Source organism: Misgurnus anguillicaudatus, chromosome 5 (genome assembly GCF_027580225.2).
Source record: "Misgurnus anguillicaudatus chromosome 5, ASM2758022v2, whole genome shotgun sequence".
Classification (NCBI taxonomy): domain Eukaryota; kingdom Metazoa; phylum Chordata; class Actinopteri; order Cypriniformes; family Cobitidae; genus Misgurnus; species Misgurnus anguillicaudatus.
This window is the reverse complement of record NC_073341.2, coordinates 26,903,919-26,917,052: the sequence shown is the minus strand read 5'-3', so window position 1 is coordinate 26,917,052 and position 13,134 is coordinate 26,903,919. Positions and strand designations below refer to the sequence as shown.

The 13,134-nt window shown below is 38.9% G+C and overlaps 1 protein-coding gene and 1 non-coding gene across 2 annotated transcripts; both read left to right on the top strand.

The window, feature by feature from the left end:
* The first annotated feature begins 588 nt into the window (after positions 1–588).
* Positions 589–12,906, top strand: nt5dc2 (5'-nucleotidase domain containing 2). Its single transcript, XM_073867863.1, has 14 exons — positions 589–1,055; positions 1,327–1,511; positions 1,813–1,887; positions 1,966–2,021; positions 2,112–2,205; positions 3,320–3,448; positions 4,418–4,478; positions 4,981–5,086; positions 5,324–5,423; positions 5,547–5,627; positions 8,133–8,219; positions 8,445–8,591; positions 11,614–11,672; positions 11,753–12,906. The coding sequence occupies exons 1-14, from the start codon at positions 713–715 to the stop codon at positions 12,012–12,014; spliced, it is 1,785 nt and encodes a 594-aa protein (XP_073723964.1). The 5' UTR covers positions 589–712; the 3' UTR covers positions 12,015–12,906.
* Positions 12,907–13,051: 145 nt separating this feature from the next.
* trnah-gug (transfer RNA histidin (anticodon GUG)) lies at positions 13,052–13,123 on the top strand. Its single transcript has one exon. It is a non-coding gene; the product is annotated as a tRNA-His (tRNA).
* The last annotated feature ends 11 nt before the right edge of the window (positions 13,124–13,134 follow it).

Genomic DNA, 13,134 nt, shown 5'->3' with positions numbered 1-13,134 from the left:
GAGGGAGGACACGTAAGATAATTGTGTCCGTTTTTGCCACTGCATCAAACCTCGGTCAATTAATATATCACATCCGTATTGTTTTGCTGCAGCACGTCTGTGCACGCTCGTAAAATCTTACCCAAACAATACGCAAAGCACAAAATGTTCATGTCAGAAATTGTTTTTCACAAAGTGGTCACATGTTGTACATACATACGCATGAGCACAAACGTTCAACACATGCGAACAGATCAGATATTTTTTTCTAGTGTGAACAATTTCCTTTCAAAAGTGGTCACATCTTGTACATACATGCCTGTGCCTCAGGAACAAACCCCGCGTTAAGCATATTCAGTCACGTAGCACATGTATGCAGTTGCCAGGTCGACCGACCAATCATACAGCCCGAAATATTGCAAAATTTTTGTCTAGGCAACACATTGGTTGGACTGGCATGTAAACACGTTCTCATTTTAAGCCAACCCCCTAAATAAGTGAAAAACAGCCGAGAGTTTTTATTGGCTCACGCTTCATGTCATTCACGCGAGCTCCTAATTTGATTGGTTAAGACAGTTGCACGCACCCGCCTCGTGATGCCCTGCACAAAGCTGTATCAGTTCCCACAGGCACAGACAGGGTTTTACTTAACACGCGGCGCATGCACGGATGAAAGGGGTAAACAACTTCAACAGAGAAGTCTCCTTATAAAGAGGACTAGTGTAGTTTAGGCATGGCTTCCAAAAAAGTAGCCAGTTTTGGCCATGCAATTTGGCAAAGGAGCTCCAGGGTCGCGTTGTGTGCAGGGTTTAATATCCCCGCAGCTTCATGTGGAAGCTTCGGCCCGGGTGCTTCAACAACGAACGGACAGAAATGCTGCAAAGACGGACAAGGCTGTGGACCGACAAAAAATGTCGCTCCTGCGGTTACGTCGCACAGACACCAAATCGTGGGGAAAACCAGGGGTGAAGACGCTCTGACCAAATCTGGCAGGGCTTTCTCATCCACGGCCCCGCAGATCAACAACAAAACGTACTTGTGGGCGAGATACAATGAGATGAAACGACTCGTCCACGGTATGTTTGTTTAAAATTTGTTTTCAAAATCAACGCATTAATTGCACACATGTGATGTTTTATACACACTGTACTCGTGCCAAAAAGTTTTTCTTCACTTTTTACCCATCCCCGCCTCTGGCAATATTGTAAACAACTGTCCATTGTGTCCTGTGTACAATGCATGATTGGCTTTACTGTTGCTTTTTTTCAGGTGTGGCACTTTTATTTTTATTTAGATTAAATTTGATATTTTAAAAATAAAGCTTGCATTTCATTATTTTTCTCCACGATTTGATTCCTCCTGGGGTGTGCAGTCTGTTGAATCCTTCCACTATCTATGCCAACAATGAAGTGAATCTAGAAGAGGTGGACATCTATGGCTTTGACTACGATTATACCCTCGCACTTTATTCCAGCGCCCTGGATGAAATGATATACAACAAAGCAAGAGAGTTTCTTGTGCAGCACTACAAGGTCTGAGAAAAACATCCCATCCCCCACTTCTACACAATTGTGTTTTTTTTTCACAAATTTAATGTAACTAAAAAGATATACATTTAATTATCCCAATGTTATTATTAAATAAAGATGCGTTATTATAACATAAATGCACAGTAACAATAAAGAAAGGAATTCACTCATTAGGTCTGGTTTGAGTTTGCTCAGTTGCTCTCCTGGTGGTAACCTGGCTGATGGGTTAAGCAGGTCGGGATATGAGGTTAAAGGTTGGCATGTTGAAGTGACGAAAGTTTGTTGTGTTTCTTTCTTTCACTAGTATCCTGAGGGAATCGGCAAGTACGACTACATTCCAAACTTTGCAACCCGTGGTCTTCATTACGACATCCAAAAGGTGCATTAAAATGGGTTTTACACATTTGTTTTATTGCAGCTGTAGCATGAATTAACCCATTTTTAATGTACGCCACAGGGACTTCTGATGAAAATCGACGCCTTCCATTATATCCAACTGGGCACCGTTTACAGGTAAATTAACCGTAATTTTAATAATCAAGTCCATCAGTTTGTATAAAGAGGTGTTTGGGTGATTAAAAAGGTTTATTTCTTCATGCACAGGGGTTTGAAACCCGTCCCTGATGAAGAGGTGATGCAGCTTTATGGGGGCTCAAGTCACGTCCCCCTCCACCAAGTCAGTGGATTCTATGGCAAGGTGATTATTCAAAGTCTATAACGACGTGTTCGGATTTTAGTATTATCTGCCGTTTTTACAGGCCATTTTGCTTCCATTCTTGTTTCTCATTGCTAAGAGGTCAATGAGTGCAAAGTGGTACCACCCTGTCACCAGCCTATTAGATTGGATTTTATCCTCTCGGCTGTTATGAGTGAAACCGTCAGTATTCTGTATATGTTTGCTGTATCTAATACTTATGGGACGGTCACACTATGAGCATACGAATATTTTTCGGGCGTTGCTGTGGATACGGGTGCAGGGTGCGCAGTTAAAGGTCACGCTGTGACGTACCAAAGTTTTACCAGTCACATGTCTTCACGTGGTACGAATTCGCAGGTCAGAGTTCACCAGAATTGAACTTTGAGACGTGGCAAAATATCTTTGCATGAGCGTGCGTTTCTAGCCTGATGCGTTCGTATGCGCATGAATGGACGTCAATAGAACGCAAAGTGAGGTGTGACCGCCCTTTGTTCAGCATGTCAATCTCTGCTGAGTTTTTGGGGTTCATGGAAAACCTATTCCTTTCAGAGAATTGGAAAATTGTGTTTTTCTGTAATAAATATATATTTTATTCTATATTCTTTTAAGTTATAGAATTATCAGTATATTTCAACTAGGATATGAGAGGGAAAAAAAATTGAAGAGTTTCGTTGCAAAACGAGATAACTCCGTTTTTTAATTTTCCAGAAACCTTGTTTTTTGGTTGAGCATTCCAATTAATTTCAATACAACTGCAGTTGGATTGTTTTGATTTAAACCTTTATAACTTAAAAAATACAGCTAAGTAGCACCATAAAACAAAATAATAACATGATAACATTTGACAAAAATGTTAAAAATCGGATTTATCTCGGTTTGCAACGAAACACTTCAATTATACGTTTGCTCTGGCAAAAATATGCTAAATGCCTATAATAAAATTCATTCAGTTTATTTTTGAATACTAAAACTTGCGTGGCAAGTGATATAGTGACTAGTTTTAGTGTGAAAAGGTTTAGATTTTTACTAAACAAACCATTTGCAACATTTAATTAAAGTTAGATTCATCAAACTGCATCTAAAAAAATCTTAATTTGTATTATTTTTGCATCAGGGTCCCATGATGAAGCAGTTCATGGATGTTTTCTCCATTCCTGAGATGACACTCTTGGCATGTGCAAACGATTACTTCATCTCAAATGACATAGAGTACGACCCTGTCCATCTCTACAAAGATGTCTCCGTAAGTGTAAAATACGTTTTTCTAAATCTTTATTTGCAAACCTCTTCATTAACTTTATTTTCTCTACTATCCAAAGCTTGCTGGTGAATCCGCACAATAAAGCCAGTCTGTTTCTACAAACTGTGGGAATAGTTTACAAACTTCTTTTGTCATTTAAAACCATGAGAGTTGTTTCTTGTCACACGTTTTGTAAAGTCTCCCGTCAAGCCGAGCCGGTTCATTATGCTGCCTGCGGTTAAGGGCTGCTGACTGATTTGTTTTTATTCAGCATTAATCACGGTGGTCCTGAAACGGGTTGCGGGGCGACTTTTTGGCATGTTGCTTTAGCCAGTTTGCCAAAACAGAATGTTGGATTTCAGTTCTGCTTTTCAGCCTCAGCCTGTTTTTCTGACTATCACTGACTTAACTGACTAACAAAATGGCTAAATGTTTATCCAACTTCGACAAATGTCAACATAAATAAAATGAAGTAGTTTCGCCTTTAAACAAGATGACTTTGCAATTTTTGGGGGAGCTTTTTAGGGAAAAGGCTAGAACGCTGCACGTGTTTATCTTTCAAACGCAGCTTTGTGGCTTGATGTATGTCAGCGCTGGTAGAACACACTGTACTGTACACGTAGAGGCGCATGGGTGTGCAAGCTGTCAGAAGAACCGGAAACCTGGCAGCAGATCAAAGTAAAGCTATATTCTAGTGCAAAAAATGGAAATTTCTGGCTGACAAAAGAAAAGAATAACATGGCTAACAGGAAAATAAGATGTGAAGAGAACAATAGATCTGTTCTGTTTATGTGTGAATGCCATGAATATGAATTGAAACACTGTTTCGAGCACTAGTAGTTTAAAAAAAGTCAAACGCTCCCTGATTATATGTTTGAATCAGGACTGAATCAGCCCGTGTTGATGTGTTTTAACTATAAATGGTTGAGAAACATGAGCACAAGAGATGACGCACAAAATCTTTCTCTGTAGGATGCAATTGGAATGGTGCATATCAAGGGTTACATGTACAAATGGATCATGCAAGATCTCGGTGAGTATGAACAAATATTTACTGTTCGCATTTCCCGACTATCAAATATTTCTTGTGCCTTGCACACGGTCCAAAAAGTCTTTTATTTGCCTGACACCAAGCCAAAAGCAAGGCTGGTCTTGATTTTCTGTTCTTAAAGTAGGCGCTTATATTGTTAAAACAATAAAAACAAGTCTTAAACCATTTGTGTGGTCTGTGCCGAGTTGCTTTGTTTCCAGAAGGTTGTTGTGTAATCGTGAACAGGAGCGAGTCATTCTGTTGGGCTAGCCCAAACTAATCTTTGGTTTAAATGGGTGTAAGCAGGGAACCTGCATATGTTTATCATAAGATAATCTACCGCAAGATAAATATTTTGTATGCAAGCAGGAAAACAAATCGTATCTAAGTAATTCATTATGGTCTGAATGATTTTAGTCCGTATGAAATAGACTGGCTTTTAAATAAATAATTCTTTTAACACTTTCTGCCTCTCGTAACCCATTATCCTTATTCCTCTCCCCAGAGAAATACATTCTCAGAGGAGATGAGACGTACGCTGTGTTACACCGACTGGCCAGCCAAGGAAAGAAACTTTTCCTTATTACCAACAGCCCCTTCAGTTTTGTTGAGTTTTGCTTTTTAATATCTTATTCAGCAGCCAAGTATATAATATTTCAAAGTCTTGTTTTTGTGAATGTAAAAAATATGCGTTTAAATAATAATTTAGATTTACTTTAACTACTTCAATTGAGAGACTATATTCACATTATTACCAACTAATTTAATTTTAATTAATTTCATAAGAGTAGTTTTTATGAAATGTGCTTAAAAAGTGATATGTTTTTTACTTTATATTCCTTTAGTGACAAAGGCATGAAGTATATGGTTGGAAAGGACTGGAGGGAATTCTTTGACGTTGTCATTGTTCAAGCTGATAAGCCACATTTTTTTAATGACTGTGTAAAGTAAGTCTTATTTTCCTGCCTTCTATTTTCAAAGAAAATAAAATTACCAATATTTCTTCCTAAATGCCTACAAACTTCTATATTAGCCTTCTAAAATATCTTTCATATGTTTTAATTTTTAAAGCCATTTAGACGTTTGGACAGCAACGGAGACTTGCAGTGGGATAGGATCAAGAGTTTGGAAAAGGGACAGATCTACAAACAGGTATCACAAATACACCTTTCTTTAATTTTTAAATAATATTATTGAGAATTATAAAAGATCTGCACACTGTTACATTCACTTTATTTAAAAAAGAGTTTAAAAATAGCAACGTTTTGGTCAGAGACCTTCGTCAGGCAAACAGGCAAAACATGTTTGCCTAACGAAGGTCTCTGACCGAAACGTTGCTATTTTTAAACTTTATTAAATAAAGTGAATGTAACAGTGTGCAGATCTTTTTTTTCTACTTCTGAATCACCTGGTCAAGACTTTTTTTGGATGTGCGTATTTTGATCTTTCTTCGTAAATAAATAATCTTATTGAAAATGCTTTTCCAGGGTACAACTGTCCAACAAAACAATGCATTTTAAATTAAGTCTTAAAGGGATAGTTCACCTGAAAATGACCATTTTGTCATTTATTTACTACCCTCATGTTGTTTGAGTCCCTGGTCTTTCTTTGTTCTGTGACTGAACTGTCGTTAAGGCGGTTTTAGGATGTTTACGTTCAAATAATGTGTAACTGAAACAACGGCGATATCCACAATGAGAGAGTAGAGTTAATGTCTTCAGGACACGTAAAATATATGACACAAGTCGAGTGGAGTTAAAATCGTTTAAACATAAATAAGGAGGAGTTATGTTGCATATACACCAAACGCAAAGCATCGCGTTCCTCAATTTAAGGCCAATTCACACTGATCCAACAACTGTTGGGTCAGTGTGAAACCCTTGTTGGCAGTTGTAGGATCAAAGTAAATGAGACTTTAGAATGTTGGGGTTGTTGTTGGACCAGTGTGAATTGGCCTTTAGATTACTTGCGGTGTTTAACTTTGTGTCATGCGAATTTTCGAATATATTCAACTCGCGTGGAAGAAGCATTTGAGATGAATAGCGCGTCAATCGCACCTCCCACTTCGCATCATTTGCATCACCCTGTGCATATTTGTGTATATTCGCATCTTTGCATGTAATCTAGTCGCGCAAATCTTTGAATTCGCAATTTGTTGAGTTTTGAGGAACTCGATGCTTCGCGTATGGTGTGTACGCGGCATAATTGGGCATACACGCTATACGCAGAACATCATGTTCCTTGCTCTAGATTACTCTGAGGATGAAACTTTGTGTAATGAAAATTTTTTTGCTTAGAATGAATATTTTCTTGCGCGAAGACGTGTTTGAGGCAACGAATAGCACTTGTTTTCGCACCGCACAATTTGCGTCATTCGCATCGCTCCGTGTGAGTCTGCGTCTATTCCCTTTGCATTTTTCTTTGTATATAATCTACTCGCGCAAATCGTTGAATTTGAGTTACGATGTGTAATATTTAACACAGATATATCTTATACTGCACTTATGAATGTTTATAATTTGCTATAATTATACTTTTCTATTTAAGATGATTGTAAGCATGCAGATATCTGGTTAGCTGGAAAGTTATTAGTTGCCCAGTTATAAGCAGACATCACGCTGACTCATCTCTGAATGTGGGTTAGGTCAGGAGATTAGTTGGGTCATTCGTTTAGAATTCCTGCGACATCTGACCTACATATTAAACCGTGACATACTAAATCATGATAGTTGAGATTGCGTGTTTAACTTCTTTTTTTTTCTCAGAATAAGCCCCTGCTAAGCATTGGTGCTGTGTAAATTGTAGAATGAATTCACTTCATTTGGCCCGGTTTTAAATGGGGATAAGTGGAAAAAGGCAGTAAGGTCAACTTCTTTTTCAATGGAAAGTCAATTCAACACAGTTTAGTGGTGTCAGGCGTATACAAACAGACTCAGCTGGCCGGAAAAGAAGTCAATACAGATAGACTTTATGAGAGCAGGATGAAGTTAAAGCAGCATTTGTAACCCTTCTAAGTTGGGGAAAGACTAATGGGAAAGTTCCTGGCAGGAACCTTAGAACGGCAAGCTCTCACTGCTGTATAAAACATGAAGTCCAGTTAAAGGTCTGTTGCCACGCAGCTTCCAGAACTATAAATGAGTCATGGAAAAATAAGTGCTGTGTCACGTAGCTGCTTTATTTTCACGTTAAGTTCCAATCCTTTATTCGGTCAATAGCTGTGAATATTTACGACAAAACACAGCTATGACCGCTGCACCTAAAGGTTTTGTGTATTACTACACAAGACCCTTACCAATCACCCTTAACAATGTAAACATATGTGAAAATGTTTTATTGCTGTTCACAGTCAGTCAGGGACTGTTACTTTCAAGGAAAAGGAAGGCTTAGTGATTTTACTTCATGAAAGTTGCATTGGTTATATATATTTTTGGTTTAATATTTGTATTGTGTGATAACTGTTGTAATAATCAGGTACTCAAGGCTAGTGTTGTATCATGAACAGGACATGGCTGAAGGCACTCTGCGCCATGCCGTGCCTAACAACGCCCTTCAGCCATGACTCATTCCAAGATACAGCACAGCTTCTCGTACCTTATTTCTTACTTGGTCAAAACGCTCAAATCTGATATACAAGTCTTTTTTTCCCCTTTTTTTTAGGGAAACCTTGTAGATTTTCTGAAGCTTACAGGATGGCGAGGATCCAAGGTTTTCTATTTTGGAGATCATCTCTACAGCGATCTGGCAGTGAGTCACAATACTATTGAATTTCACTGCGCTGGCTAGTATTGCAAGGATTTGTTGTGCATGTGAAATTGTTTCGCAATGTCTTTTTTGTCTACTTCAGATGCTCAGTGATTCAAACTGTGTCACAAATAGGACAAACTCTAAAGCTTCCTTAGTCAATACTTTCCATTCCAATATTAACACTAATTTTAAAAAAGTTTCTAAAGTCTCATCATATCATTTAAGGACCTGATGCTACGACATGGGTGGAGAACTGGAGCCATTGTGCCTGAACTTGAGGTGGAGACCAAGGTGGTGAACACAGAGCAGTATGCTCAAAGTCTCACGTGGTTGCAGGCCCTCACTGGCCTGTTGGAGCGCATGCAGATGTATGTTTCAATTCACTTGAAAATTTGTTAAATTGTTCCTCATTTGTAGGAAGCTTTGGATAAATTGTAAATGTAAATATTATTGATAACTACAAGGAAACAATCCTTGTATGTAATATGTAAGCATACTTTGCAATAAAGTTCATCTAGATAATGGGGTTTCTACAGAGCAAGTGTTGACATTTAAAGGGAAGTAGTTTACACTGTTTGTGGCCTAAAATGAACTATCAAGCGTGTTACATGGGCTATCTTATGATATGACTGACCTGATTCGTCTGGCAGGGGTCCAGTCGCTTTGTATTGACTGGTCTGTGTTTGCAGTTTTTTGTATGCACAGTTAGATCAGCTATGTCAAACAAGCTTGGTGTCTCTGTTTACATAACCCAGAATGCATGCAAATCATATTCAGTCAAGGTTTAGGAGAAAACTGTCAAAGCTTTCGGCTTGTTCGCATATATTTCTTAAATTTAAAAAAAAAAAAGACACTTTTGGGGGGACACCATGATTATTGCCACACTTTATTCCCACATTAATATTTAAACAAAAAAAGTCTATGCTCTCCTTGTTTGGTCTTAATTTAAATAAAGATCAGACCAATGTTATTTTTACAATGGGACTTTAAAGGAACAGTATGTAGGATTGTGGCCAAAACTGGTATTGCAATAACAAAACTTGTGGCTAAAACTGGTACTGCAATCACTCAACTGGTGGCCAATAGAGACAGAGCGCAGTTATGCAAATTTGAAAACCACGCCCACCGGGGGGGAATTCAATCCAACCGTCTCCATTGACTTTGTATTGCGAGAAGCCGCCTCCTTGTCATTTCTGGCTTATAACAAAAAACTGAATAATGCCTAAAAGCTGCTGTGTGACAATATGTACAGCTAACAAGCCAAAGAACCCAGAAATAAGTTTTTATAAGCTGTTGAGCCGTAAAACCCAGTCTTTAAGGAGAATAAAGTGGATCGCCGACTACATTTCCCTCTAGTGGACGCAGTTCTACTAATAGAAGTACTATGAAAAGTTGCCTGTATCCATTTTTGTGTCTTTTAAACACTCGTTTTTGGGGTTGACAGCTTATAAAAACTTATTTACAGATTAAACTTAAAAACAGAATAATACCTAAAAGCTGATGTGTGACAAGGTGTACATCTAACACGCCAAAAAAATAAATAAATACGTTTTTATAAGCTGTTGACTTCAAAAACGAGTGTTTAAAGACAAAAAAATGGATACAGGCAACTTTTCATAGTACTTCTATTAGTAGAACTGCGTCCACTAGAGGGAAATGTAGTCGGCAATCCACTTTATTCTCCTTAAAGACTGGGTTTTACGGCTCGACAGCTTATAAAAACTTATTTCTGGGTTCTTTGGCTTGTTAGCTGTACATATTGTCCCAAAGCGGCTTTTAGGCATTATTCAGTTTTTTGTTATAAGCTAGAAATGACAAGGAGGCGGCCTTTTGCAATACAAAGTCAATGGAGACTGTTGGATTGCTTTCCCCCCCGGTGGGCGTGGTTTTCAGGTTGTGACGCGCTGCGCTCTGTCTCTATACACAAAATGACAACATAAACATCAGCTGAGGGCTGCAACTCCACTTTTTAAATGACAATATCCTGGCCAGACCACTGTTGTCAGTGATATAAGTATTTAAAATGAAAATGATTTCTTAATGTCTAGTGACATATCAGGGCCATTTTATGATTTATTGATATACATTTCTTACATACTGTTCCTTTAAAGGTCCCCAGTGCTTCTATCAACCTAGAAAATGTGAAAAAGATCAACCCAGTAATTTAGTTTTGGTAAACCATTTTCTGCAAACATGAAAAAATAGGTCATTGAAATTTGGCTTTCCTTATGATGTCATAATGTGATCTTATTATAATGCTGCGTTTACACCAGCCGCATTTCAGGCGTCGAAATCGCATCTACCGCGCCTAGTTTGCCGCTTGAACAGTTTGAATGCATTCGCGTGTGTAGAGTGAAGTAGACGCGTGGAAAAAGCAAGCATTTGACGCGCGTCAGAGGCAAACATCGCTTCTTGTGGGAGGGGCAAGTGCTTTGCGGTTGTCGGTTTGCAAGATGACTGATGTTGATTGTGCATCTATCGAGAGTTACCAGCTTGTATTTGGTAACCTTACTGTAGGGGTAAAATAAACGGTGCGGGTCCATAAACATCACGTGACTTAAAAGTGAAATGTGTATTACAACTTACCAGGTTGCCCAATGTCCTCACTGACACTCTTCCAAGCGAGGTCCTTTTATTCCTGTCTCCTCTATAGAAATAAGAACTTGTGTCGTATAGCTGCGGGTGACTGCTTACGGACAATATCAAGCGTTGGTTGAATGAGTGACTCCGGGCGGGGCTGCCACCACAGCAGCAAGCAGGCTCCTGATTGGTTAATGCGGCGCGAAATTCCACCAAATTTGGCCGTCAGCCGCAAATTCACGTGAACCGCAAAATGCACACAAAAGCACCATTCCCGTGTACCGCGCACAACGCTCAATTCGTGCCTTTCGCGTGAACTAGATGCGCGAATGAGGCGGAAACATGTCTTCCTCACCTGGCCAAATGCCTCATCCGCGCCGCGGGACCTCCACGTGTCAACTCGTCTTCACATTGACTTAACATTGAAATCACTCTCGCTTCACGCCTCTACCGCGGTTGGTGTAAACACAGCATAATAATACCGCCCCTTAATCTGCACTATCCAACCATGGCACTGCCATTTAGTGCAGAGAAAAAAATAGAGAGAAAATAATTCACAGTTTAGTTTCAATTGCAACAAACCACCATCATTGCGGTCATTGTTTGTATTTCATCAGCTCATTTGCATTTTAAAGGACACACCCAAAACGGCACATTTACAAAGTGTCAAATTTAACATGTTATAATAAATTATCTATATGGTATTTTGAGCTAAAACTTCGTATATGTGCTCTGGGGACACCAAAGATTTATTTTACATCTCAAAAAACAAATGCACATTTAATTTTTATCACTTTGTTTGGTCCAGATGTATCGAGATCCTGAGTCCAAGAAGATTCTGCAGGAATGGCTGAAAGAGAGAGAAGAATTAAGGTGAGTAAACCCAAAAAATAAATAAAAAACACACTTGGATGAAAAGTGCAGCAATTGTAACACATTTCTCTATTTTACAGAGCTGTCACCAAGAATCTCTTCAACCCTCACTTCGGCAGTATCTTCCGTACCTGCCACAACCCCACCTACTTTTCTCGCCGCCTGTGCCGTTTTTCTGACCTCTACATGGCCTCCATCAGCTGCCTGCTGAACTATGATCTTTCATACACGTTTTACCCTCGCCGTACGCCTTTGCAGCACGAAGCCCCTCTCTGGATGGACCAACTCTGCACCGGCTGCATGAAGACACCCTTCCTGGAGGAGATGGCCCATATTCGCTAAAAACTCTCAAGGGTGTTTGTGTGCAAATATATATAAACTGATTTTCTTAAGTGGGAGGATGGATTCGGGTCTCAGTGGTATTTGAGACGTGGCAGTTTGTGCTGGTGCTCAACATGGATTGAAGCCACCTGCTGGAAGTTATGTTACGATGCATCTCAATCTTCTTAAGCTTTGCACAAAGACTGAAGAACTTGCTGATGATGACTCTCTCAATATGCTCTGACCTCTAACTTGTTTTACAATTAATGCTATTGAAAGTTGTCTTGCAAAATAGTTCAATGTTAAGTGGTTTACTTTTTATATAGATTCAACCTGTATTTCATCAGATTTGGTGTTACGGCAGAATAATGTTTGAATTCTGATGGATCACACAGATGGATGTATAAGACTACCTATACTTGTGGCAGCCAGACTTTTATTCTGGTGGGCCAAAGTATTGAGCCGCTGTCCAAAAATGCACAATATGAGTTACAAGTAGGTCTCGATTAGATGAATAGGTCAAATAGCTTCGGTGTTGTAATGTTACTAACTTTTTTGAACACTACAGTGATCATGTTACTTACATTCGGAACTAAAACATGCACAAGTAATACAGCATTAACCACTGCAGCTTTTTTATGACTAAAATGTTTTTTTTTTTTTAATGACAACTGTATTAAATAAATGGAAGCTCCTGGAGGGCCGAACCAAATGCTTTTGTTTATGACTTGCAGATCTTACTGTTCCTTGACTAAGCTTCTGTAAAATCAGAGCATTGTTTAATAATTACATTTAAGTCTGTGAATGGCTGTGCTGCTAAATTCATTTTTTCAGCAACAAGAACTATGTTGTCATCTTTTTTACCTACTTGTACAATTTATAAAATCAAATAAAAAGGTTTTGTAAAACAAAATGTATTGTATTACTATGCTTATCAAGAAAAACATCCAATTGACATAAAATGAAAACAATGTGTATGTAAACCGAACGCTATAAACATGTCTCGATATCAGTATGATGTCTAAATTCAGTGTTTGTGCGCAGCTGCCAAGTAGCTCGCCGTGATCGTATAGTGGTTAGTACTCTGCGTTGTGGCCGCAGCAACCCCGGTTCGAATCCGGGTCACGGCAGATGGCAATAG

Bases quoted from the DNA above. Each gene is read 5' to 3' on its own strand.
- nt5dc2 (XM_073867863.1), top strand. From the start codon at position 713: ATGGCTTCCAAAAAAGTAGCCAGTTTTGGCCATGCAATTTGGCAAAGG. The intron at 1,512-1,812 runs GTCTGAGAAAAA...TTCTTTCACTAG, and splicing joins TTCTTGTGCAGCACTACAAG to TATCCTGAGGGAATCGGCAA. The intron at 2,206-3,319 runs GTGATTATTCAA...TTTTTGCATCAG, and splicing joins TCAGTGGATTCTATGGCAAG to GGTCCCATGATGAAGCAGTT.